The 26,279-nt window shown below is 35.8% G+C and overlaps 1 protein-coding gene across 2 annotated transcripts in view; it reads left to right on the top strand.

Annotated features, from left to right (window-relative positions):
* Positions 1-26,279, top strand: part of THSD7B (thrombospondin type 1 domain containing 7B) — a 1,098,632-nt gene that overhangs the window by 997,075 nt on the left and 75,278 nt on the right. For both annotated transcript variants that reach the window (XM_053909184.1, XM_019454952.2), the window contains one exon: positions 5,805-5,955. In XM_053909184.1, coding sequence (XP_053765159.1) covers positions 5,805-5,955 — 151 coding nt within the window. The remainder of the gene's footprint in view (positions 1-5,804; positions 5,956-26,279) is intronic.

Genomic DNA, 26,279 nt, shown 5'->3' with positions numbered 1-26,279 from the left:
TTGCAGACTTTTTTCTCTTCAGAATCTGTGTCTCCTGTGTCTTGTTCTCATGGTTTTGAGAAATGACTGATCAATCTAGCTTATCAAGGAACAAGCAGCTGAGCTGTGGTACCTCCACTCTCATCCCAGATAGGCCTCTTACCAGTACTAAAGCAAAATCTCAGGAGAGAAAGGAAAGCTTTAAGAGAATAAATCACTACCAACAGAACTGTGGCAGGCTGATTGAGGAAAAACATACTTAAACAAGAAGGCGTTTAACTTCTCAGCTCAAACATATAGAGCTTGATATAATAAAAGTAACACAGCTACTGAATATCACTCTGATATGGGTTAAATTGCATTCCTTCAAAATTTATGTATTGTAGTCCAAACCTTGAGAACCTCAAAGTGTGGCTATATTTGGAGACGGCCTCTTTAAAGAGGTAATTAATGTTAAATGAGGTCACTGGGATGGGCCCTAATCCAATCTGACCCATGTCCTCATAGAAAGAGGAGATTAGGACACAGACACAAAGGGAAGACCATGTAAAGCCATAGGGAGAAGACAGCCATCTGCCATCTACAAACCAACAAGAGGGGTCTCAGAAGAAACCACCCTGCCAGCACCTTAATCTCAGACTTGGAGCCTCTAGAACTGTGTGAAAATAATTTTCTGTTGTTTAAGGCACCTAGTCTGTGATATTTTGTTGCAAATTTTGTTCTGGCAAATTTTGTCACGCTTTATGTGTATAATAACATTAATTATGGGAAGCAGATTTTCCAGGTGTGTTGCATTCCAAACCACTACTGACCTTAATAAGATGCTGTTAGAATGAATAAAATAGCTTATCCTTTCTCTTTCTTGAAACCTCTAATCTGGAGGACATCTTCACAGTTCATCTTGGGTTGCAATCTTCAATTAATTCAAAAAATATTCTGTGTGTCAGGCAGTCTAGGCACTGGGGATAAAATGAACGAAATTTTCTATCCTCAAATAACTTGAAACAGTAGGAAAAAAAATAAACACATAAACATAATGGAATGTCTTTACTATGAAATGCCAAGAAAAAAAAATTGGATTGGAATGAGTGGGGATACTGTTTTGGAGAGGTTCGTCAGCAAAATATTGAAGCAGTGATCTGAATAAGATGAGAGATCTGAATGAATATAAAGATCTATAGAAAGAAATCCCAGGGAGAAGGAGTGTCCAAAGCCAGAAACCTTTTTTGGCTCGTTATAACAAGATGAATAGCAAGGTGTTCCATATGGCTGGTGTCACTACTCAAATCACACAGCCTTCTAAAACAATATCAAAGAATTTTTTTTTCCAACTGTTTGAAGCTATGAAATGTTTGAGACAGAGGAAATTACATAGTCTTATTTGCATTTGAAAGGACCTTGTCGGATGTAGTGTAGAGAAGGTATTTTGGAGTACATAAGTAGAAGCTGGGATGAAGTTTTCAGGGACACTGATGGTTAGCTTGGGCTTGGTAGTAATGAAGATGGTAAGCAGGTCACATTGGACTATTCTCGGAAAGTACAGACCACAGGATTTATTTATAAAGTGATTGTAGAATGTGGAAGAAAGAAAAGCATCAAAGATGATGGCTAGGTTTTAGTGCCTGAACAATCATAGGAATGATGGTGCCATTTGTTGAGATGAGGAATATTAGAAGCGAGTTTCAGAGAGAAAATCAAAAGCTAGCTTTTGAACACATTAAATTTGAGATGATTTTAGCCATCCGACTGCGACAGTACCATTTTGGAGTTCAGAGAGAGATAGTGGTATAAATTTGTGCATCAACAGCTTATACATTTGGTATATATTGATAAGAAAAGACATAAGAAATGGAGATCTGGGGAAATCCAATATTCATGATGACAACAAGGAGAAAACTATACAAAGGCACTGAAAAAGAATATCTGGAAAAGGAGGAAAACCATGAAAATGGGAAGATAGAGGGTTTTTCAAGAAAACAAAATAATCAGTTGTTTCAAATGGTTGTCAGAAATTTACTAAGATGAGAATTGATTGTTGAGTTTGGCCATGTGGATTCTGTTAATGATGCTGATAAAAGGTTTATCTGGATTAGTAATAAACATATGATTAATGTAAATTCAGCAGGTGGTTATGGAAGAAGTGGGGGGGAAGCATGTGGAGAAAGCAAATATAGACTAGCTTTAAAACAGTTTTGCCATGAGTTTTGAGGAGAAATGAGGTGACAATTGAAGGGACATATGGCAAAGAAATTGATGATGCAGAATATGTATCTGCAGGGGTATTTTCATTTTGGAACATCTTCAATATCAGTCTTTTTAAGTCATTACTCTTGGGTTTGTCAGAACCACCAGAAAAGTCTCTTTGTAAATCATGCGTGAAATAGATAATCCTAGCAGCCAGTGTTTCGGGAACCTAATGAAAGAAAGCTGTTGATGTGGTAGACAGAATGGTGGCCCCCTAAAGATGTCACATTTTGATCACTGAAATCTGTGAATATGTTAACTTACATAGGAAAAGGGACTTTGCAGAGATGATGTTAGGATTAAAAAGGGAAGATATTCCTGGATTGTCTGGGTGGGGACAATTTATTAACAAGGGTTCTTAAAAGTGGGAAAGGAAATATGCGAGAAAGGGAAATGTAACTACAGATGTAAGGCAGAGAGAGATGCAAGTCTGCTGGCTTTGAAGATGGAGAAAGGGGCCATGCCCAAGGAATGTGGGTGCCCCTAGAACCTTTAAAAAGATAAGGCAGTGGTTTCTCCTCTAGAGCATCCAGAAAGGACTCCAGCTTTGCCAAAGCAATGATGTTAGCCTAGTATGATCCATGTTGTATTTCTATACGATAGAATTGTAAGATAATAAATCTGCATTGTTAAAACTTCTAGGTTTGTGGTCATTTTTTTCAGTGTGTTAACTCATACTGAAACCCTTATTTTTCAGTATGATATGCCCATCCTTAAGTGAGGCATGCATCTTCTAGCCCAAAGATTCTTTTTGTGACCCCTCCAGATAATAAACCTTCAGTTACCTGCAAGGGGAGTAGAGAGGCCATCGACTATCCTTGTGGACTGGAAGTAGGAGGGAGTCTGAGGGCCCAGGTACTTCTTAAACACATGATCAGTAAATCTTCCAGGTTTTCAGCCTCACCTTCAGCCATATTTCCAGAGGTACTTGGTGCCACAAGTTCCTGAAATTTTTATGTGTTCTGGGGTGTAAATGGAGTTACTTCCTTTGTTTTTCCTTGAAGTCTTAGTATTCAGCTTTCTTGGTATGTATGCTAAGTTAGTTACCACTAGTTCATCTATTTTCTATTTGTTGCTTTTGTCCTTTTCCCATGTTCTTTGTCCTTGTAGGGAAATGCCTTGGGTTTTTGGGTTTTCTTTGTTTGTGGGCTTTTTGTGGATTTTGTAACAAATTCTTTTACTATTGTTTTTCTGGCGTATTGGGAGTGAACAAAGGCTAATGCAAACACTGAATTGGATGCCACTGACCAGAAGTCTGATCTCTTCTTTCTCAGTGAAATAAATAATAAAAGAACATCAGCTGAGAGCATGCAGGCAAGAAGGAAAGCAATTTCCAACTTTTAAGTTTGTCCGGAGTAAGACACATAAGATATTTTGTGGTCTCTACTTCCACTATTGACTCTTACCACAAAAGAAATTAAAGTTCATAGATGACTCTATACAATGCCTCCCTATATTAAAAGGCATTACTTACATCTCCTCTCTCCTATTCTACATTAACCTCCTTTATACAATATATAGTCTTTCATTACTTAGCACCTCACAAAGCTTATTTTGTTGTGTACAAGGTAATGGACTACTTTGCCATTTTCCTGAATTAAAAACAAAACTGTATGGCAGTTGGTTGAGCGTCCAATTCTTGATTTTGGCTCAGGTCATGATCCCAGGGTCGTGGGATTGAGCCCTGCATCAGGCTCTGTGGTAAGCATGGAGTTTGCTTAAGATTTTCTCTCTCTCCCTCTACCCCCTCCCCTGCTCATGTTCTCGATAATTCATTCTAGTATAGCATGATTTGAGGAGCACCAAAGTTTCTCCAGCATATGTATCTTAAAATGCTTATTCCTTGGCTATGGCATTGTGTCTGAAATTGTCAGATCAGCAAATGGCACCATTTAACTCTTCATTATTGTCATTTTCATCTTCACTTTATCATCACTAGAAGAAAAGTGTGCTAACAGTCAGGATCTTGCCCCTCGTGTCTGTCTGTCTGTCGGTCTGTCTCTCTCTCTCTCTTTCTTTCAGTTCTGTATCTCAACAGCCAGGCAAGGGCCTGTTACCCAGTAAATCCCTAAAAATCATTCCTAAATGAATTATTATTGAAAATACTAACTTTGAATCCCATATCTCGCAGAAGAGACTTGCACACAGCTGGTCTTTCTTAAACATTTTTGAAAAAATGAATTCAAACAGAAAATTCAAATTGGGATTTAATATCAATACAGAGAAATGCCCGTTCATAGGGGTATAGTTGAATGGATGTTCACAACAAAGACACAGTTGTGTAGCTAGCCCAGAGGCTGAGAAATAAAATATTACCAGGACTACCTTAAGCCCTTATCAGTAAGTAACCATTCCCCCAAACCACTATTCTGACTTCTGATACTGTAGATGAATATTACCTACTTCTTAAATTTATATGAATGGAATCGTGTAGAGCATACTCTCTTGTGTCTATCTTCTTTTGTTCAGCATTGGATATGTGATCATCATCCATGCTCTATAATGTAACAATAGTTCATGCATTCCCACCACCTTGATAGCATTTAATTGAATTACTTACCACAATGTATTTATCTATTGACCTTGTTGAATATTTGGACTGTTTGTAGTTTGGATGATTATGAATAGTGTTAATATGCATATATTGTCAGATTTTTTTTCTTTTTTGATACACATTCATACACATTTCTTTACATGTTATAGGCATGGAATTGTTGGGTTACATGATATGTCTATGTTTCGTTTTGGTAGATACTGCCAACTAGTTTTTCAAGGAGTTTGTGCTCCAACCGACAATGTAAGAAGACTTACAGTTGTGGCATATTTTTGCCAACCCTTGATATTTTCCATATTTTTCACTGAAGCCATTCCAATGGGTATGTAGTGGTATAATACTTCAGTTTTAATTTGATTGAATCAATAGCATGATTATTTTGTCTTGCCTTTGCCAGCATTCTTCTCAAGCCCAACATAGATTAGACCAAGCATCTGCACACCATGTGCTCAAATGCTGCATGTAAATGCTTACATATTGACCTTTGGTTTGTGATACCAAAATTCCTTACTGAAATGAAGAGAATACTTGAAAGAAAAACATATTCAATTATGTTTCACATTACTTGGTCATGACCTTAAATGTGTCGGACAAAGATTAAGGAAGTTTGGATGATGTGAGATATAAGTGTAGGAAAGGTCTAAGAGAGTCACAGGAACTACGAAGGCTCTCACTGTTACAAAAGTGATGATGAATTCATTCAGAGAAGGAAAGACTTCAAAATTTGTTACTGTAAAAATAAAATTCACTCTGTGCTGGACCTGAGTTAAAGTAGTGTAGGTCTCTTGAGATAGAGAGTTCTTCAAGAATGACAGTGGACTCCAGTTTTTTTGCGTTATTCTCTCCTGCTCTGCTGAATAAAGGATTATCATTCAATAAAGGTCAACTGGCTGAAGAAGGAATATTTTTCCCTTGATTTCTCTGCTAGTCTTATTTTATGTTTAACTATCTTTGAGGGGTAAGTAACTATATCATAACTATTTTAAATTTACTCTCTATTGTTTTATCCTTTGATCTGGCTTTGCAGATGCGTGAGTGCTGCAGATAGTGAAGGGGGAGCCGTGGATAACAGCCTGTGCAACCAGGATGAAATTCCCCCAGAAACCCAGTCCTGCTCTCTCTTGTGTCCCAGTGAATGTGTCATGTCTGAGTGGGGACCTTGGAGCAAATGCCCACAGGTAATTTCTCTTCCCTTATCAGTACCCTAATCCTCCAGTGCTATCTTCACTGTTGGCCGCTATATATTCACAGTACTTGCTCTCCGAAACATTCTTCTAGTAACATGAGAATATAATTTTGCCTAAGAAGGAAGAAAAAAAAATTCAGCAAGCGAGACTGAACAATTTAAAATGCCAGTGCTTCTCTTCAGGCCTTTATCATGGGAACGCGAACAAGGAAAATAAGCCTATAATGATCACACTAGGATTTGAATGCACACCCATTGTTAAAGAGGTCTTCTTTAGTACCAAAATGATTCTCATTATAATCTCTTGGTTCTGTTCCATTTTTATCCTGGCAGAATCAATTATATCTTAGTAGCTCAACTCTCCTGTGTAATTTAGCTTCTGTTAGTGATGATCTGTTTTTGCCTTTTGCTGTTTTCCTGAAGATGAGGTGTTCTTTTGTCATGTTCTTCTTCCAGAGCTGACAAAAAACCTTTTTTAAAGTCTAAAGCATTTGCCTTTATTTTTTTCTTTTTTTAAAAAGTGGAAAAATAACGTGAGTGTGGAAAAATAAATATTCCTCAAATAGAACGGTTCCACTTAATATTCTCAGAAACTAAACTCTGATATTTTAGACTTGTATTATTTCAGCTTACAGAGCTAAAAAAAAAAAAAAAAAAAAAAAGAGGATAAGGAGTATGTTATATGGCTCCAAACATTAGGAAAGGGAGACTTAGGGTACTGTGAATTCAGTGGTGATACTGACAGTTTATAATAAGATTGTGTTAAATCTTTGCATGGAAATGGAAAATATTTTTGAAATCAGTTAATATTCTTTACTTGCAGTTTTGAATTATTGGTTCATCATTAAATATTGCAGACTTATCTTTGACATTTCCATATTCAATTCCTAAAAGAGTTTTTCCCTTTATTATTTTTTCTTTGTTGTATCTTGTTTTGGGAGGGGTAGGACAACACAATGTTAAGATGAAGAGATATTAGCGGTAATTTGTAGGAATGGAATGTTGGTCCTACTAAGTCACTTATTTTGTATAACTTAAATATAATGAAAGTTAACATTTATTGAACATTTACTGTGTGCAAGGCACATGTAAAATTATTCTCTTTAGACCCTATACCCGTCTTACTAAGTACATAATATTATCAATCCAATTATACAGATGGACAAACTGATTCTCAGGAAGGCTAAGTAGCTTGCACAAAGTTTTACACTGAATAAGTGATGGAGCTGGGAATAAACTTGATGCTGTCTGCTGAAGCCAAAGCCTTTGCTCTTACATCCTTGGCTCCCTTATCTTAGAAGAATTAAGGTAGATTTAGATCCACTACTTCTCTTTCTTTAAGATGCAGCATTTATTTTAAGAAACAAAGCAAGTTCAGGGCACCTGAGCAGCTCAGTCAATTGAGTGTCTGACTCTTGATTTTGGCTTAGGTCATGATCTCAAGGTCGTGTGATCAAGCCCTGAGTCCCCTGTTAGGTTCCACACTCAGCTTAAGATTTTTTTCTCTCTCTCTCCCTCTGCCTCTTTCCTCAACTCAGTCAGTCTCTCCCTCTCCGTCTCTCCCCCTCCCACCAAATTAAAAAATCAAAAAGGTAGAACAAAGCAAGTTAACTGTCAGTATGATTATTCTCTGACTACATATAGGTAGTTATAAGTACATATATTCACACTTTACAAAATGTGGCAGCATACATTATTAATCAACTTGCAGAAGAATTAGCAACCTGAATAAGTTAAATGTAGAGGTCATGATCTTCCTTCTCTTTTTTCCAGTTTTCTCACAGTAAACTCCATTAGGCTTCACATTACAATGAAAATGTTGCCTCTTAAGTTAAGGAGTCTGTCCATTGAGCTAAATGTCTGTTGTAGGAGCATTTTATACAATGTTGTGATGGCCTGGCATCCTGTGTTTATTTCTTTGAATTTCTAAGAGGCAATTTTCTTTAAGGTTTGCTTTTCCCAACATAATCACACTACTTTTGGAGCATTTAGAAATTGGAGATAGAGAAAACATTTCAGCCACCTTTCATATGTCTGGAAGATGACATTGGCAGTTACTCGCTTATCAGCAGGAAGTGAGAGTGTTGGTCTGTCAACTGCTTATGTACCTGCTCAGTAAGATAATGATAATAATAATAATAATAATAATAATAATAATAGCTATGACAACAGTAATAACTTTCATTGAGCACATCTTATGTAACAAGCACTGTGCTGGAATTTCATAACACTATGCTATGATGATAGACATTTGTCCACAGTCACTCAGGTCTGTTTGACCACAATGACCTTGTTGTTTCTAGATGCTGTGCTGCTCTCAAGTGTAAATAAAGTCTTTAAAATGGAAAAAAATGTAGTCAGGGCTCAAACCTGACTCTTAAATGTGTTGCATAATTTTAATAAATTGCAACATCTTAGCATAATGCCCCAACGTTATAGGTGCTTAAGCAGTACTTGATAATGATCATGATCATGATTATAGCAAAGTTAGCAAGCTGGATCTTTATACTTGAAGTTTAATTAGCACTTCAATGTGCATTTTCTGAGAAAAATAAAACAATTATTGTGTAATTGTTCTCTATAGCACGTACTAATTTGTGCATCTAACTATTGGCCATTATTTTACTAAATTCTCCTTTGATAGTCAGCAGTGTGACATATGTTAATAAGACCAATTCACTATGTTTTTCTTTCATCTTTTTCTTACAAGGGCAGTCACACACATAGAGTGTGACTTAGAGTCAAACACATAACCAAAAAAAAACAAATAAGGAGAAGTGCCCCCCCCCAACCAACAAAGAAACAAACAAAAACAGGATATTTCTGAGACAAAAATATGTTTGTCTTTATATGGTACTCTGAAATTTATGTTTTGATTTAACTGTAAAAACTACATTTAATGTGAAAAAAGCTTAATATGTTTTAAATATAGTAAATAGATTTGCCAGTTAATTAAAACAAGCTTAGCAAAACCAATTATTTAAGTAAAATTATGTTTTGATTTCCCAGCATGTGTCCTACACTCAGGCTAAGCATACGAGACAGACCATCACTGCTACCAAAGAACTCAGAGCTCTGGTATCTTTATAAATACATACTGTGTATGTATAACAAAGGATTCAATAGCTGAGTAGCAATGTTTATTAGTTCACACTGTGTTTACTAATAAAGTGGTAGGCAATATATAAAATGATTATACTTCCTAACCTCTGGGTCAATGACTTTCACTCTTGCACATGTAAGAAGCCTCTAGAAAGTACATTTACACACAGTATCTCTGCCCTGTCCTATAGATTCTGATTCAGTACATCTGGGTGAGGATCATGAGTTTGCATTTATAAAATTTCCAGGTGATGCTGATTCTGCTATTCTGGGAACACATTCTGAGTCCCAAGGCTAAGGCCATTACATTCAAGTCATGTTTTTTTCTCAACCTCACTGTAATCACAACTATTTGTTGAATATTGAGTGAGCATGTAGAATTAATTGGACACCTAGCTTATATTTACAGATGCTTTTCATGTGCCAGAAATGTGCTTAGCACTTTGTATTTATTATCCCACTTAATCTGCAGAATGCCACTATGAAATATACTATTATCCTCCCAATGTATAAATGAGCAAACTGAGTCTCAGGTTAGTAACCTGCTTTTAAACAGCTAGCAAAAGGGACATGACTATTTAAGTCTGTGTAATCTATACATAATCCCTAACCACTCAAAAGAAAAAGAATCCATACTTCCTGTCCTAGAGAATATGCTAACCTATAAAATCTGTTGTCTCTTTTTGTGGTTTACTTTGGTTATTGGATTTGTGAATAAGTTGAATAATCTACATCATTTGACTAGTTTGCCAAGGAGGGAAAGCAAAATAGTCACAAACGAGGGTGTGATCTAATGCACGGGAAAACTTGCTGGCTGTGTGGCTATGGCCAAGTTACTTAAACTTCTGAGTTACAAGTTCCTCTTCGGGAAATAAGGACAATGGCCACTGCTTTTCCAGATCATTTAAAGATTAGAGATAATGTGTATAAAGTGAACAGCACAAGTATTACTTGATACAGATTTGTTAAAAAAAAAAAGAGAGAGAGAAAAGTAAGAAGCAAATCGAAGTTTTATACTGTGGTTGGGAAACAAGATAGGTTGGTATATATTTTCTAAGTCATACAGGTAATGTCCCTTCTTTCACATAAAATGGGTTATTATGTGATCTTACAGAAATAAAATGTCACCTTCTCTGCTGAAAAAATGACTTATGCTTAATTTGATAGTAGTCCCTAAAAATAAGGCTTCAGAAAGATAACTTTGAATGAATGGGTCACTGACCTTAAAGTTACTGCCAATTGCAAAGCATACCAAAGAGCAAATAAGACAAAGGCATTAAAAATTGTGTTGGGACCATTTTCACTGTATTGGAAAGAACTGGAGACTATGGATCAAGCAAAACAAACACAATTCAAGGCAGAATTTGAAGAAAATGGAAAACCACGTGTTTCACTTATTTTTATGTTCTTGTTTTTCATACAACATACACACACACCTCATTTATTTTTTTTATCCCAATATGCTCACTTCTCTAGAATGCTTTAATGTGGAAGGAAGCTTATAGAATTGCACATTTAAAAACCTTTTCAATAGTGTTCACTCTTTAAAGCTATACGTATGTGTATAAGTACACAAATATGAAAAATACATATATAATAGTTCATTGTTTATTACCAAGAATTTCTTTTTTACCTACCTAATCCTAATTGTTTCCCATTTTCATCCTTATTCTTTATAAATTTTGCTGCTAAGTATTATTCATAGAATCATATGTTCTTCAAGAGAGGTTTATAAATTTCTAAATTCAGAAACTGTTCAGCCCTTGACATAACTGAAAGAATATATGGTTCTCGTCATGTATGCTGCCAATCCCTACAGAAATTTTCTATTGAGTAATACATATTTTCTATTTTTATGACTCTCCTTGGAGGCTTACTGAAGGAATTTCTGAAACAATAATGTTGATAGAAGGCAGCAGAGAGGGTCCTAGAAGTGAATTCCAAAGTGAGGTATACTTGACAAAAATAAACCTTTGCAAACCCTATCCAGAAAGATGACTTAAGTTCAGCAAACCTACTTGAACTTTAATTGATTTACTTCCGGCTGAATGCATCAAAAGCTGGTCAGAACTATAGCTGGGCATACCCTTTCACTGTAGGAATTGGAGACTCATTTAACAGTTGTCCACATACAATCTCATGATCAAACAGTGACTCAAATCTTTGCCTTATTACCAGGGCAACTTCTGAAGAAGCATCACAAAGGAGGGCTTTGCAAAGAAACTAGAGTTTAAGTGCAACTGAATCTGGATTCTTTCATAATCTTAATATGATGCGAGTATAGGTATATACTAACAGATATATACTACCATTAACCTCCCAGGTGAAGAAACTTTTAGTTTAAAAGAGTTAGAGAAATGTAGACCAATTTTCTAAGAGCTCCAGAAGTAAGCATTTGAAGACTAAGGAAAACCTTATTTTTTTCATGGCGCTCCAGTATTATTTTTTTGTAGGGTCTGTCAACAGTGACATTTTATTACTGATGACTCAGCATTTTCAGTACCTTAGCACTGAAACAGCACTCTAAAAGTTATATTTCCAGGAAAACAATGTACCCCAATGTATACTATTCATATTCACCTCCAAGCACTTTATCAACCTCTTTTCAATCCATAACATGCAGATGACAACCTGTATTTGTCTCTGGAGGGCATGTCTAATGGTCATGACCCTTAAGTTACCTTATGCTTTTCTTTGACTCACAACTGAAGGCCAGTGGAGGAAAATGCTAATTTTTTTATATGCTGGACTGAAAACTCTGGTTGTTTTTGTTAAATTGATATTGTCTCTTTATTAGAAGCCAGTAATTCATTACTCAGAGCTTTGTGGAGTATTTTACCCCACTGTCAGTGAGATTTAATATAACCTAGAACCATTCTTACTTCCAGAATTATACTAGGCCCTGCCAAAAAAAGGGTCTCATTTCATGCAATGTAGTAGCAAATGATAATCCTATAAAGGCAGCCTTTGGGCTCATCCAGTTTTGTTTTTTGTTTTTTTTTTTTTAATTTAATTTGTTTTTCTTTCTTTTGCAGTGTGATTTTTTTGAATCTCACTATCATCAATTTGGGATACAAAATAAGTTTCTATTGCACTTAGTATCTCTGTCTCTGTCTGCCTCTTCTCTACTTATCTTTACCTCTTGACCTCTATTTTTAGATATGATTTAGTAGAGAATAAAATAGGGGGAAAGTCTAGAGGTCTCATTGTTTGTTACATAGGCAGTATTTCATTCCATCCCTTTATTTTCCAAATGGTAACTGTCTGCTCCGTTGTGCCTAGTGTCCCTTGTGCAGAGAATTCTAGTTTACCTTTTTTTTTTTTTTTTTTTTTTTTTTTTTTCAAATAACAAAGGTCTACTCCTGAGAGTTGAGAAAGGCTAGCATCTGGCTATGCTAAGTGGGCAGAGGCTACATGGGTGGGTTAACTGCTTCAAAAACAGACTTTCAATGAGCCCTAGTTTTGAGTCCTAATTTCACCTCCTTTTTCAGATCTTTTAGTAGTATTTCCTGAAGTTCTTCACAGTGTTCTGTCTTTAACCCAAATCTCTATCAGTAGAATCCTCACACAATTTATGGTGTCTCATGCCACAGAAAAGTATTTAGTTTCTATGAAACTAAGTTATTTCTTGCTTAAAAACTTAAAAGATTTATTTAAAAAATATTTCTAATATTTTTATTGTTTAAAAATACATGAGGATATCTAATTCATCTGGCTTTTAGTTTTGTATATGGTATGAAATAGACTTTTCTCTTAAATTCTAAATGAATATTCCTCCACTGACTTGTTTTTGTATTTTATATTGTACGTATTTTTTAACTTGTTCATGAGAGGGTTTCTTTTCTTCATTTTTTTTGTCCTATGCAATTAAAATTTACATAACTGTAAATTTTTTTTTCTGTGTGCATTTCTGCTGGTTATGCATTTCTGCTGGTTAGTTCTAAGGTCTAATTAAACTTGAATGTTATATGTATCTTGTACCTACTATGTTTTTTAAGTTTCCATATTAATTTTACTGGTTGCCTTTTTAAATTAGTTTACATAGTTCTTTTTATATATATTTAATTTTTTTTAATGTTTATTCATCTTTGAGAGACAATGAGAGAGCATGAGCAGGGAAGGGGTAGACAGAGGGACACACAGAATCCAAACCAGGCTCCAGGCTCTGAGCTGTCAGCACAGAGCCTGACGTGGGTCTCGAACTTAAAAACTGCAAGATCATGACCTGAACCGAAGTTGGACACTCAACCAACTGAGCTGCCCAGGCGCCCCTTACATTCTTTTTTTTTAATATAAAATTTATTGTCAAATTGGTTTCCATGCAACACCAGTGGTCATCCCAACAGGTGCCCTCTTTAATGCCCATTACCCACTTTCCCCTCCCTCCCACCCCCCCATCAACCCTCAGTTTATTCTCAGTTTTTAACAGTCTCTTATGGTTTGGCTCCCTCCCTCTCTAGCCTTTTTTTTTCCCCTCCCCCTCCCCCATGGTCTTCCGTTAAGTTTCTCAGGATCCACATAAGAGTGAAAACATATGGTATCTGTCTTTCTTGGTATGACTTATTTCACTTAGCATAACACCCTTCAGTTCCATCCACCTTGCTGCAAATGGCCAGATTTCATTCTTTCTCATTGCCAAGTAGTATTCCATTGTGTATATAAACCACATTTTCTTTATCCATTCATCAGTTGATGGACATTTAGGCTCTTTTCATAGTTTGGCTATTGTTGAAAGTGCTGCTATAAACATTGGGGTACAAGTGCCCCTATGTATCCTGTATCCCTTGGGTAAATCCCTAGCAGTGCTATTGCTGGGTCATAGGGTAAGTCTATTTTTAATTTTTGAGGAACCTCTGCACTGTTTTCTAGAGTGGCTGCACCAGTTTGCATTCCCACCAACAGTGCAAGAGGGTTCCCATTTCTCCACACCCTCCCCAGCATCTATAGTCTCCTGATTTGTTCATTTTAGCCACTCTGACTGGTGTGAGGTGATATCTCAGTGTGGTTTTGATTTGTATTTCCCTGATGAGGAGTGACGTTGAACATCTTTTCATGTGCCTGTTGGCCATCTGGATGTCTTCTTTAGAGAAGTGTCTATTCATGTCTTCTGCCCATTTCTTCACTGGATTATTTGTTTTTCGGGTGTGGAGTTTGGTGAGTTCTTTATACATTGTGGATACTAGCCCTTTGTGCGATATGTCATTTGCAAATATCCTTTCCCATTCCGTCGATTGCCTTTTAGTTTTGTTGATTGTTTCCTTTGTAGTACATAAACTTTTTATCTTATGAGGTCCCAATAGTTCATTTTTGCTTTTAATTCCCTTGCCTTTGGGGATGTGTCAAGTAAGAAATTGCTGTGGCTGAGGTCAGAGAGGTTTTTTTCCCTGCTTTCTTCTCTAGGGTTTTGATGGTTTCCTGTCTCACATTCAGGTCCTTTATCCATTTTGAGTTTATTTTTGTGAATGGTGTAAGAAAGTGGTCTAGTTTCATTCTTCTGCATGTTGCTGTCCAGTTCTCCCAGCACCATTTGTTAAAGAGACTGTCTTGTTTCCATTAGATATTCTTTCCTGCTTTGTCAAAGATTAGTTGGCCATACTTTTGTGGGTCCAATTCTGGTGAGTCTCTATTCTATTCCATTGGTCTATATGTCTGTTTTTGTGCCAATACCATGCTGTCTTGATGATTACAGCTTTGTAGTAGAGGCTAAAGTCTGGGATTGTGATGTCTCCCGCTTTGGTCTATTTCTTCAATATTACTTTGGCTATTCAGGGTCTTTTGTGGTTCCATGCAAATTTTAGGATTGCTTGTTCTAGCTTCGAGAAGAATGCTGGCATAATTTTGGTTGGGATTGCATTGAATGTGTAGATTGCTTTGGATAGTGTTGACATTTTAACAATATTTATTCTTCCAATCCATGAGCATGGAATGTTTTTCCATTTCTCCATTTTCCAGTGTATCTTCTTCAATTTCCTTCATAAGCTTTCTATAGTTTTCAGCATACAGATCTTTTACATCTTTGGTTAGGTTTATTCCTATGTATTTTATGCTTCTTGGTGCAATTGTAAATGGGATCAGTTTCTTTGTCTTTCTGTTACTTCATTATTAGTGTATAAGAATGCGACTGATTTCTGCACATTAATTTTGTATCCTGTGACTTTGCTGAATTCATGTATTAGTTCTAGGAGACTTTTGGTGGAGTCTATTGGGTTTTCCATGTATAATATCATGTCATCTGCAAGGAGGGAAAGCTTGACTTCATCTTTGCCAATTTTGATGCCTTTGATTTCCTTTTGTTGTCTGATTGCTGATGCTAGGACTTTCAACACTATGTTAAACAACAGCAGTGAGAGTGGACATCCCAGTCGTGTTCCTGATCTCAGGGGGAAGGATCTCAGATTTTCCCCATTGAGGATGATATTAGCCGTGGGCTTTTCATAAATGCCTTTGATGATGTTTAAGTATGGTCCTTCTATCCCGACTTTCTCAAGGGTTTTTATTAAGAAAGGATGCTGAATTTTGTCTAATGCTTTTTCTGCATCAATTGGCAGGATCATATGGTTCTTATCTTTTCTTTTATTAATGTGATATATTACATTGGTTGATTTGCAAATATTGAACCCTGCAGCCCAGGAATGAATCCCACTTGATCATGGTGAATAATTCTTTTTATATGCTGTGAATTCAATTTGCTAGTATCTTATTGAGAATTTTTGCATCCATAATCATCAGGAATATTGGCCTGTAGTTCTCGTTTTTTGCTGGGTCTCTGTCTGGTTTGGGAATCAAAGTAATGCTGGCTACATAGAATGAGTCTGGAAGTTTTCCTTCCCTTTCTATTTTTTGGAATAGCTTGAGAAGGATAGGTATTATCTCTGCTTTAAATGTCTTGTAGAATTCCCCAGGGAAGCCATCTGGTCTTAGACTCTTATTTGTTGGGAGATTCTTGATAACTGATTCAAATTCTTCACTGGTTATGGGTCTGTTCAAATTTTCTATTTCTTCCTGTTTGAGTTTTGGAAGTGTGTGGGTGCCTAGGAATTTTTCCATTCTTCCTAGTTGTCCAGTTTGTTGGCATATAATTTATCATAGTATTCCCTGACAATTGCTTGTATTTCTGAGGGAATGGTTGTAATAATTCAATTTTTATCCATCGTTTTATCCATTTGAGTCATCTCCCTTTTCTTTTTGAGAAGCCTGGCTAGAGGTTTATCAATTTTGTTTATTTTCTCAAAAAGCAACTCTTGGTTTCATTGATCTGCTCTACAGTATTTTTTAGATTCTATATTGTTTATTTCTGCTCTGATCTTTGTTATTTCTCTTCTTCTGCTGGGTTTGTGGTGTCTTTGCTGTTCTGCTTCTGTTTCCTTTAGGTGTGCTGTTAGATTTTGTATTTGGGATTTTTCTTGTTTCTTGAGATAGGCCTGGATTACAATGTATTTGCCTATCAGGACTGCCTTCACTGCATCCCAAAGCATTTGGATTGTTGTATTTTCATTTTCATTTGTTTCCATTTATTTTTTCATTTCTTTAATTGCCTGGTTGACCCATTCATTCTTTAGTAGGGTGTTCTTTACATCCATGCTTTTGGAGGTTTTCCAGACTTTTTCCTGTGGTTTATTTCATGTTTCATAGCATTGTGGTCTGAAAATGTGTGTGGTATGATCTCAATTCTTTTATACTTATGAAGGGCTGTTTTGTGACCTGGTATGTGATCTATCTTGGAGCATTCTCCAAGTGCATTCAAGAAGAAAGTATATTCTTTTGCTTTAGGATGCAGAGTTCTAAATACATCTGCCAAGTCCATCTGATCCAATGTATCATTTAGGGCCCTTGTTTCTTTATTGATCCTGTGTCTAGATGATCTATCCATTGTTGTAAGTGGGGTATTAAAGTACCCTGAAATTACCACATTCTTATCTATAAGGTTGCTTATGTTTGTGATTGTTTTATATATTTGGGGGCTCCTGTATTCGGCACATAGACATTTATAATTGTTAGCTCTTCCCGATGGAAAGACCCTGTAATTATTATATAGTGCTCTTTTTCATCTCTTGTTACAGCCTTTAATTTAGAGGCTAGTTTGTCTTATATAAGTATGGCTACTCCAGCTTTCTTTTGACTTACAATAGCATGATAGATAGTTCTCTAGTCCCTCACTTTCAATCTGAAGGTGTCCTCAGGTCTAAAATGAGTCTCTTGTAGATAGCAAATAGATGGGTCTTTTTTTAAATCAATTTTTTACCAATTTATCTATGTCTTTTGGTTGGAGCATTTAGTCCATTTACATTCAGTGTTATTATTGAAAGATACGGGTTTAGAGTAATTGTGATGTCTATAGTTTTCATGTTTGTAGTGATGTCTCTGGTACCTTGAAACATTTCACTCACAGAATCCCCCTTAGGATCTCTTGTAGGGCTGGTTTCGTGGTGATGAATTCTTTCAGTTTTTGTTTGGGAAGACCTTTATCTCTCCTATTCTGAATGATAGACTTGCTGGATAAAGGATTCTCAGCTGCATATTTTTTCTGTTCATCAGATTGAAGATTTCCTGCCATTCCTTTCTGGCCTGCCAAGTTTCAGTAGATAGGTCTGCCCCTAGTCTTATGGGGCTCCCTTTGTAAGTTAGAGCCTGTTTATCCCTAGCTGCTTTCAGAATTTTCTCTTTATCCTTGTATTTTGCCAGTTTCACTATGATACGTTGTGCAGAAGATTGATTTGAGTTACTTCTGAAGGGAGTTCTCTGTGCCTCTTGGATTTCAATGCCTTTTTCCTTCCCCAGATCAGGGAAGTTCTCAGCTATGATTTGTTCAAGTACACCTTCAGCCCCTTTCTCTCTCTTCTTCTTCTGGAATTCCTATGATACGGATATTGTTCCATTTCATTGCATCACTTAGTTCTCTAATTCTCCCCTCATACTCGTGGATTTTTTTTATCTCTCTTTTTCTCAGCTTCCTCTTTTTCCATAATTTTATCTTCTAATTCACCTATTCTCTCCTCTGCCTCTTCAATCCGAGCTGTGGTCGCCTCCATTTTATTTTGCACCTCATTTATAGCATTTTTTAGCTCCTCCTGACTGTTTCTTAGTCCCTTGATCTCTATAGCAATAGATTCTCTGCTGTCCTCTATACTTTTTTCAAGCCTAGCAATTAATTTTATGACTATTATTCTAAATTCTTGTTGCATTATATTGCTTAAATTGTTTTTGATCAATTCGTTAGCTGTCGCTATTTCGGGAGTTTCTTTTGAGGAGAATTCTTCCGTGTCGTCATTTTGGATAGTCCCTGGAGTGGCGCAGAACTGCAGGGCACTTCCCCTGTGCTGTCTGGAGTAACTTGTGTTGGTGGGCGGGGCCACAGTCAGACCTGATGTCTGCCCCCATCCCACCAGTGGGGCCACAGTCAGACTGGTGTGTACCTTATCTTCCCCTCTCCCAGGGGCAGGACTCACTGTGGAGTGGTGTGGCCCCTGTCTGGGCACTTGCACACTGCCAGCCTTGTGGTGCTGCTTTGATGGGATCTGGTGTATTAGCTGGGGTGGATCTGCAAGGTGCACAGGGGCGGGAGAGGCAGGCTTAGCTCACTTTGCCCTTGGTTGTCCCCTGCAGGAGGGTCCCTGTGGCACTGGGAGGAGGCAGGCAGACCCTTCAGAGGGATGGATCCACAGAACAGCGCTTGGGTGTTTGTGCGGTGCAAGCAAGTTCAGTGACAGGAACTGGCTCCCTTTGGGATTTCAGCTGGGGGATGGGAGAGGGAGATGGCGCTGGCCAGCATCTTTGTTCCCCGCGGAGCTGAGCTATGTCTTTGGGGGCTCAACACCTCTCCCTCCCAGTGTCCTCTCACCCTCCCCGCTCTCCAGGAGCAGCACTGTTCACTTTTAACATTCCAGATGTTAAGTCCTGCTGGCTGTCAGAACTCATGCAGTCCAGCCCCTCTGCTTTTGCAAGTCAGACTTGGGGGCTCTGCCTTGCCCAGCGGGCTGCCCCTCCACCCCGAGCCAATCTGTGTACCGAGCACCGCCTCTCCACCCTTCCTACCCTCTTCTGTGGGCCTCTTGTCTATGCTTGGCTTCAGAGAGTCCATTCTGCTAGACTTCTGGTGGTTTTCTGGGTTATTTAGGCAGATGTGGGTGGAATCTAAGGGATCAGCAGGATGAGGTGAGCCCAGCATCCTCCTACACTGCCATCTTCCATCCGATCCGTTAGTTTACATTATTAGATTTTCCATATGATATAATCATACAACCTATATATAGCCACAAAATCTGCAAATAATTATATTTTATCTTTTTTGATATTTATATTATTTTTCTAGACCTTTTATTATCAAGAACTTCGTAAGTAATGCCAAAAATCGAAAAGAAATCCTTTTAGTCTTTCCCTGGTTTTAATCATAACATGTTTGAGCCATTTTTTCTCATATTTAAGAATTTCCTCTAAATTCCTTTTTAACCTATTTGTAACTGTATCTGTGTATATGTATATATGTTTTCAGAAATGACTTGTTTCATCAAATGCTTTTTACTATTACTGATACAAGTTTTAGAGTTTGTCCTTTATGAATATTATGATTTCAAAATAGAACTGACTTGGAAATGTGCATGTATTTTAAAACTATATGGTTATAGTTTATCATTATTTTAATTGGTTCAGGATGTTTCTCTCTGTCATTCTTCCCATATTAAAATGTTGTATTTAATATTATGCTTATTTGGAAAAATACATGTGAAAGATTTCCAGATATTTCTTTTCTGTGAGCCAGTTTTTTGAAATATGGGAATTTGTTCTTTAAAATTTTAAACACATCTGGAGCCAGGTTATTATCCAATAGAATGTTTTTGAAAATCCTTCCAGTTTCTTACACGGTTATGTTCTTTTGAAATCCTCTACTTCTTGAGTCAATTTTAGTCTTTGACATAATGCATGAGCATGGAATATTTTGCTAGATTTTTTACAAAATCAATTTAAAGTAATTTTCTTTTTGAATTCATTTAATCTCCTATCTGTGATTATCTCCCTTTCTTTTTTCACATGGTATTTATCTCATATGTATTTATCACATACTGTGTAAACGTGTGTGGGTGTGTGTGGGTGTGTATTTCTGGCATTTTGACATTTCTGTTTTCTTCCATATATTGGTGTTTAAGTCTTGTGTTTTCCGTTTTAGTTCATATACCTTAAATATATATTAGTATGTATTTTCAGTGTTTAAGCAGATACATTCCTGTCATTTATTTTTGTTTTCAATATCTTTGGCTATATCCATATCTTATTATTCCCAATAAAACTTCTAACATTTTTGTTAAACTTTGAAGGAAAAGAAATTTGGATGTTTATTAAATTTCTATTTAATGTGAATTTGAAAAGATTTTTACCTCAGTATATCCAGTTAAAAATTAAAATATGGTATATTTTCTCTTTTTTATTGAAATATAGTTGACATACAATATTATATTTTTTCACATGTACAACATAATTGTATGACATTTACATACATTATGAAAAGCTCACCGTGATCGGTCAAGTTACCATCTGTCACCATACATTGATGACATGTAATGTATAGTTATTACAATATTATTGACTATATTCCCTATGCTGTACTTTACATTTTACATACTGTACCTCTTAATCCCCTTCACCTATTTCACTCATTCTCCCACCCCTCTCCCCTCTGGAAACCACTGGTTTGTTTTCTGTAATTATGAGTCTGTTTCAGTTTCGTTTGTTCATTTGTTTTGGTTTTAGATTCCATATATAAGTGAAAGCATATGATATTTATATTCTCTGACTTATTTTACCTAGCATCATACCCATTATGTCTATCCATGTTGTCACAAATGGCAATATTTAATTCTTTTTTATGGCTGAGTAATATCGAGTCGTGTGTGTATATATATATATGCCACATATATGCATATGCATGTATGGTATATTATACAGACACACACACACACACACATATGTATATATACACCATATCTTTTTTATCCACTTATGTATTGATGAACACTTCTGTTGCTTCTCTGAGTGGCCCAGGCACTTTTCAAATGCTGCCTCTATGCTGAATCTCAGAGGAGTGAGTTTATGCATGGGCCCTTTAAGAGCAGAGTGTCTATATCCCTTTGGCACTCTTAGAGTGAAGCCCTCCTGATTTCCAAAGTCAGATGTTAGGGTGGCTAGTTTTTATAACACAGATTCCCAGGGTGGGGGTGAGAGGATGTGGAGTGCCTGATGTGGGGCTTGAACCCCACACTCCTCAGGGAGGACGTCTATGCCTGTGATATCACTCATGCTTGCGGGTCACAATGCTAGGGTTATGGGTATCACTCAGACCTCATCTGCCCCTTCTGCTCACTGGATATGACTTTTACTTTATATTTTTAGCTATGTAAGAGCTGTTTGGCTAGTGTTGAGGTCACACTCAGCGAGAGTTGCTTTGTATATAGTTGCACCCTTGGTATGTCGCTGGGGGGAGGTAAACTGAGGATTCTCCTACTCCACCATCTTGATTGGGCTCTCTTTCTTTCTCTCTCTCTCTCTCACAAATATATAGAATATATTAGTATATTATAATTACATAATAGTTATAATTATATAGTATAATTATAATTATATATATATTAGAGAGCAAGAATGAGGGAGAGGGGCAGGGGGTGGGGGGGGGAGAGAGAGAAAGAGAGAGAGAGAGAGAGAGAGAGAGAATGAATCTTAAGCAGGCTCCATGCTCAGCACAGAGCCCATTGCAGGGCCCAATTCCACAACTCTGGGATCATGGCCTGAGCCAAAATCAAGAGTTGGACACTCAACCCACTGAGCCCCCCAGGTGCCCCTCTCTCTATTTTAATCATGAAATATTTTAGGTATACAAAAACTACAGAGAATTATGTAAAGAAAATGTTAATGTCCAACTTCTAGCTTTGTAAAAATCTTAGCAATTTGTGTACTTCACTTTTTTTTAAATTCAGCTCTTCTTTTATGTTTCTCTGTGAAATTTTGTGGCGTTCTTTATGTAGGCATTTTATGTTGAGCTTATACTTATGCGTTACCACTTTAAATAGTACCACTTTAAGTGTTATTGCTGGCATGGAGCCCAAAGGACTGGATTTTCTTTCAGTTTTTTCATGTTTTTATTCATTTCACTTGACTTCTGTACTTGCTCTTTTATATTTTGGGTCTGTTTTTTTGGTATTTTAAGAGCTATAACTATATCATCTCAAATAATGAATGTGTCCTTATTCTGAGTGTGTATAATTGTTCTTTTCTTATGAGACCTTATTTAGTTGGGCAGCACTAACAACAACCATGATCAATGACATTACTGGTTGTTGGGCATCCTTATATTTCTGAGTTTCACAGCAATGTTAAGTATTGTATAGTTATTATGACTATTGTATTGCGATAGATAATTTATAATATTTTTTTTCTTTTGGTTTCAAGAAACAGAAGACCAAGACCAAAAGCTAGACCCCCGGCTAACCTTACCATGACTAACACTAGGAAAAACAATTTTAGCCTAGACACAGCAATGTGGTGCATATGGAACCTGATCCTGACATGAACCAGGTTGATGATTGTTGTCTGAGCTAGAACTGTGGGCAGGGTGAGGCCAACCATGATGGGAATTTGGGCTTGGCAGTCACCATGCCTGACTTGCCTAGTATATCCATCTGTGAACAGTAACATACTTGTTTCTATACATGTGTGAGATTTTACCAGATTTTAGATTTCTTGATTAAACACTTGACATACATTACAGTTACTCTGTACGTGTGTATAAATTGCTGAATCGTGATCGTCTGTAAGTTCTTTATGTGAACTATCTTTCCTGTCCCAGGAAAAGTAATCTAATCATTCACAGTGTATTATATTTTTTACTATACCACTGAGTTTCTTTTTTGAGCATACATTTGTATCTGTATTATATAATTGAACATTCTTGACCTTTTTCATCCTGTTTGTATAATTGAGGTTGACCTTTAATTTCCTTTTTATGCATTAAATATTGTGAGTTTTTGATGTCAGAGTTATCTCAATGCTATAAAATAAATTTTGCATGCCTTAAAGCCTTACTGTGCTTTGAAACAGTTTACCAATCTGAGAAAGTATGTGATGCTTGATGATTGATAGAATTTGTCTATAAAACTGTTTGGACATGGCCTTTAGATGGGACATCTTTAGTAATTTCCTCAATTATCCAGGATTATCATTTTATTCAGAAGAAATTTCTATTGTCCTTTGACTTAATTTTTCTGCTATATTTAAAAATTCCTCTTGGAGAAAAGACTTTCTGCATTTGTTATTATATTTCCTTTCATATTTTTTAGTATCTTTTTATCTCCTTTTATTTTGGCTACATTTGCCAGAAATTTATTAACTTTAGTGATTTTAATTTCAAAGTTTCATTTCATGATCAATTTTAGTCTTTTTATTTTATAACTAGTTATTTTTGGTATTGTACTTATCAATCTTTTTTTCTATATTATTTTCTTTAGGTTTCAAGGTATGTATTTTTCCAACTAGAATAAATCACTTTTTAATGCATTTACTGTCTTTTGAATAATGAGAACATTCAATAATATTAATATAAAGGATATTATAGGATTTATCTATAATAGAATTCAGGCAGGGTGAGAGCAGCTAGAATACTAAGGGTATGGCTCTGACCTTAAATTTGATGTGAAGTGTTCTCATTTTCATTGTTGGCTAAAAAGACCATCAAAATACAAATGTCCTTGTGTCCTAAATAGTTGTTTTTCAAAGTATATTTAAGGTTTTAAATTTCAAAGCCTTTCCTATTTATTTAACATTTTATTTATTTCTATTGCTTTAAAAATATATTGAGGGTTGCTTAGGAGACTGTTACAGGATCAATATTAATGTTGCACTATGGTTGAAAAAAATGAGTTATTGCCTTTCTTAGAATGCATGCATATAAATGGACAAATTCAACTCTATAGTTTTTATTAATCTTGTATAAATACGTGTCATTAGCCAACTTAAAAAGTTATAGACTGACAGTAGTCTGCTAGAATGCTATTATGATTTTATTTCTGTCAAACTCTCCTTTATGATCAGGTTTTATTTTTATAGTTTGATACCATGTCATTTAGCACAATAAGTTTCATAAATGTTTGCTTGAGTAATTTTTTAAAGTTTATTTATATGTATTTTGAGAGAGAATGGTTAAGGGGCAGAGGAAGAGGGAGAAAGAATCCTGAGCAGACTCTGCATTGTCAGCACAGAGCCCTATGCAGACTCAAACTCATGAACCATGAGATCATGACCTGAGCAGAAATCAAGAGTCATTCATGCAACTGACTGAGCCACCCAGGTGACCCTGGTTCAATTATTTTAAATGGATCTTTGTTTCATCAGAACTTTACCTTGTTATTCTATTTCATCTGACATAGATTTTTCTGCTTTATTTTCTTCTTATATATGTTATCTTCGCTCGATATTTTTTCTATATCATTTTCTTTTAAAGATTTATATTATAAGCATACATTAATATTTTGGCTTTTCATAGAAGTATTTAAATTTTAATTTTTTTAAAATGATTCTTTATTTATTTTGAGAGAAACAGACAGAGAGAGTGCGAGTGGGAGAGGGCCAGAGAGAGGGAGAGAGAAAATCCCGAACAGGCTCCGCACTGTTAGCACGGAGCCCTACACAGGACTCCATCTCACAAACTGTGAGATCATGACCTGAGATGTAATCAAGAATCAGATTCTTAACCAGCTGAACTACACAGACACCCCTTAAGTTTTAATTTTTATAACTAGCATCTGTTGTGTTTTATGCTTAAAAAGAAGGTATCCTTGATTTCTGTTGTTTCCATTGGTTTTATTGACTGTGACTTGCATTTTTGTATGCATTTCAGTATTTTACTATTACTGCTTTTTTTGATTTTTATAAAAATCCTTGAATATATATTTATCTGTTATAAACTTATGAATAAAACATTAAATTATGAACACTGTGTATCAAAAATATCTAGCTTATTTTATTTCTACCCTCAAATTCCTATTTTGCCAATATAATTTTCAATTACAGAGCTAAGTTATCATTTTTATCAGCTCCTATATCTTACATAATCATTTATTATTTGTAGATTTCTGTATAGAAAATATTAAATTTTCTTTATTAGACTATTTTTGCTTTTAAGAACATGATACTCTTTAATTGACGTATTTTAATTATAAATATGACCTCAAGCAAGTTGGAATGATACCTTGAGTTTATTTACTTAATTATGGCAAAATTTCAAGCTCAGATGTTTAGCGTATTCTAAGGCCATAGCATTATTCCTATTCTATCTCTCATTTTCCCTTATTACTGGCTGCATCTTTATCCATGCTGCATTTCTCTGTTACTCAGTGTAGTATGAGTTAGGATATTATATGTGCATTTTCCCTTTCTAATTCTAGGAATTTTTAATAGTCTTCTGATGAGGTTTAAATTTCATATATTAAAATGCACAAATCTTAAGGGTACAACCGTACACAGTTTTACGTTTTATACATCTGAATACCCATCTGATCTGTTTAGATCAAAATGTAGGCCAGTTCTAGCACTGTATAGGCACTTTGATGCCACTTTTCACTTCATGTGCACAATTCCATACCCCAAATTAAACACTATTATTATTTTTATCATTGATCACATTTACTAGTTTTTCTTGCCTTAAACTTCATGGAATGGGATATTACAACATGTAACCTTTTGTATCTGATCTTATTAGCTTTATATTATGTCTAGTACATTATATAGATGGAAACACACAATACATATTCTTTTGTGTCCAGCTTATTTTGCCTAATACAATATTTTTGAGATGTACGAGTGTTGAACAGGTCAGTACTCTGCTCTTTTTTAGTACTAAATAGTATTTTATCATAAGAATATAGCATCATTTATTTATGCATTCTCTTGTTAGTGGACATTTGGGTCATTTCTAGTTTAGGGATATTATGAATATTGCTACTGTGAAGATTCTGTGAGTCATTTGGTGGATATATTAACTCATTTCTCTTGAACACGTATTTAGGAGTGGAGTAACTAGGTCATAAGATAGGTATATGTTATGTTAGAAATGTTCAGACAATTTTCAAAGTCCTAGAACCATTTTACAGTACTTCCAGGAATGTGCAAGTGTACCGTTTCTAATACATTCTCATCCACATTAAAAGTTTTCAAGTTTTTTTCCTTTTTTTTAAT

Source organism: Panthera pardus, unplaced genomic scaffold (genome assembly GCF_024362965.1).
Source record: "Panthera pardus isolate Hobbes unplaced genomic scaffold, ASM2436296v1 HiC_scaffold_10, whole genome shotgun sequence".
NCBI classification, from domain to species: Eukaryota; Metazoa; Chordata; class Mammalia; order Carnivora; family Felidae; genus Panthera; species Panthera pardus.
This window is presented reverse-complemented; position numbering and strand designations above follow the sequence as displayed.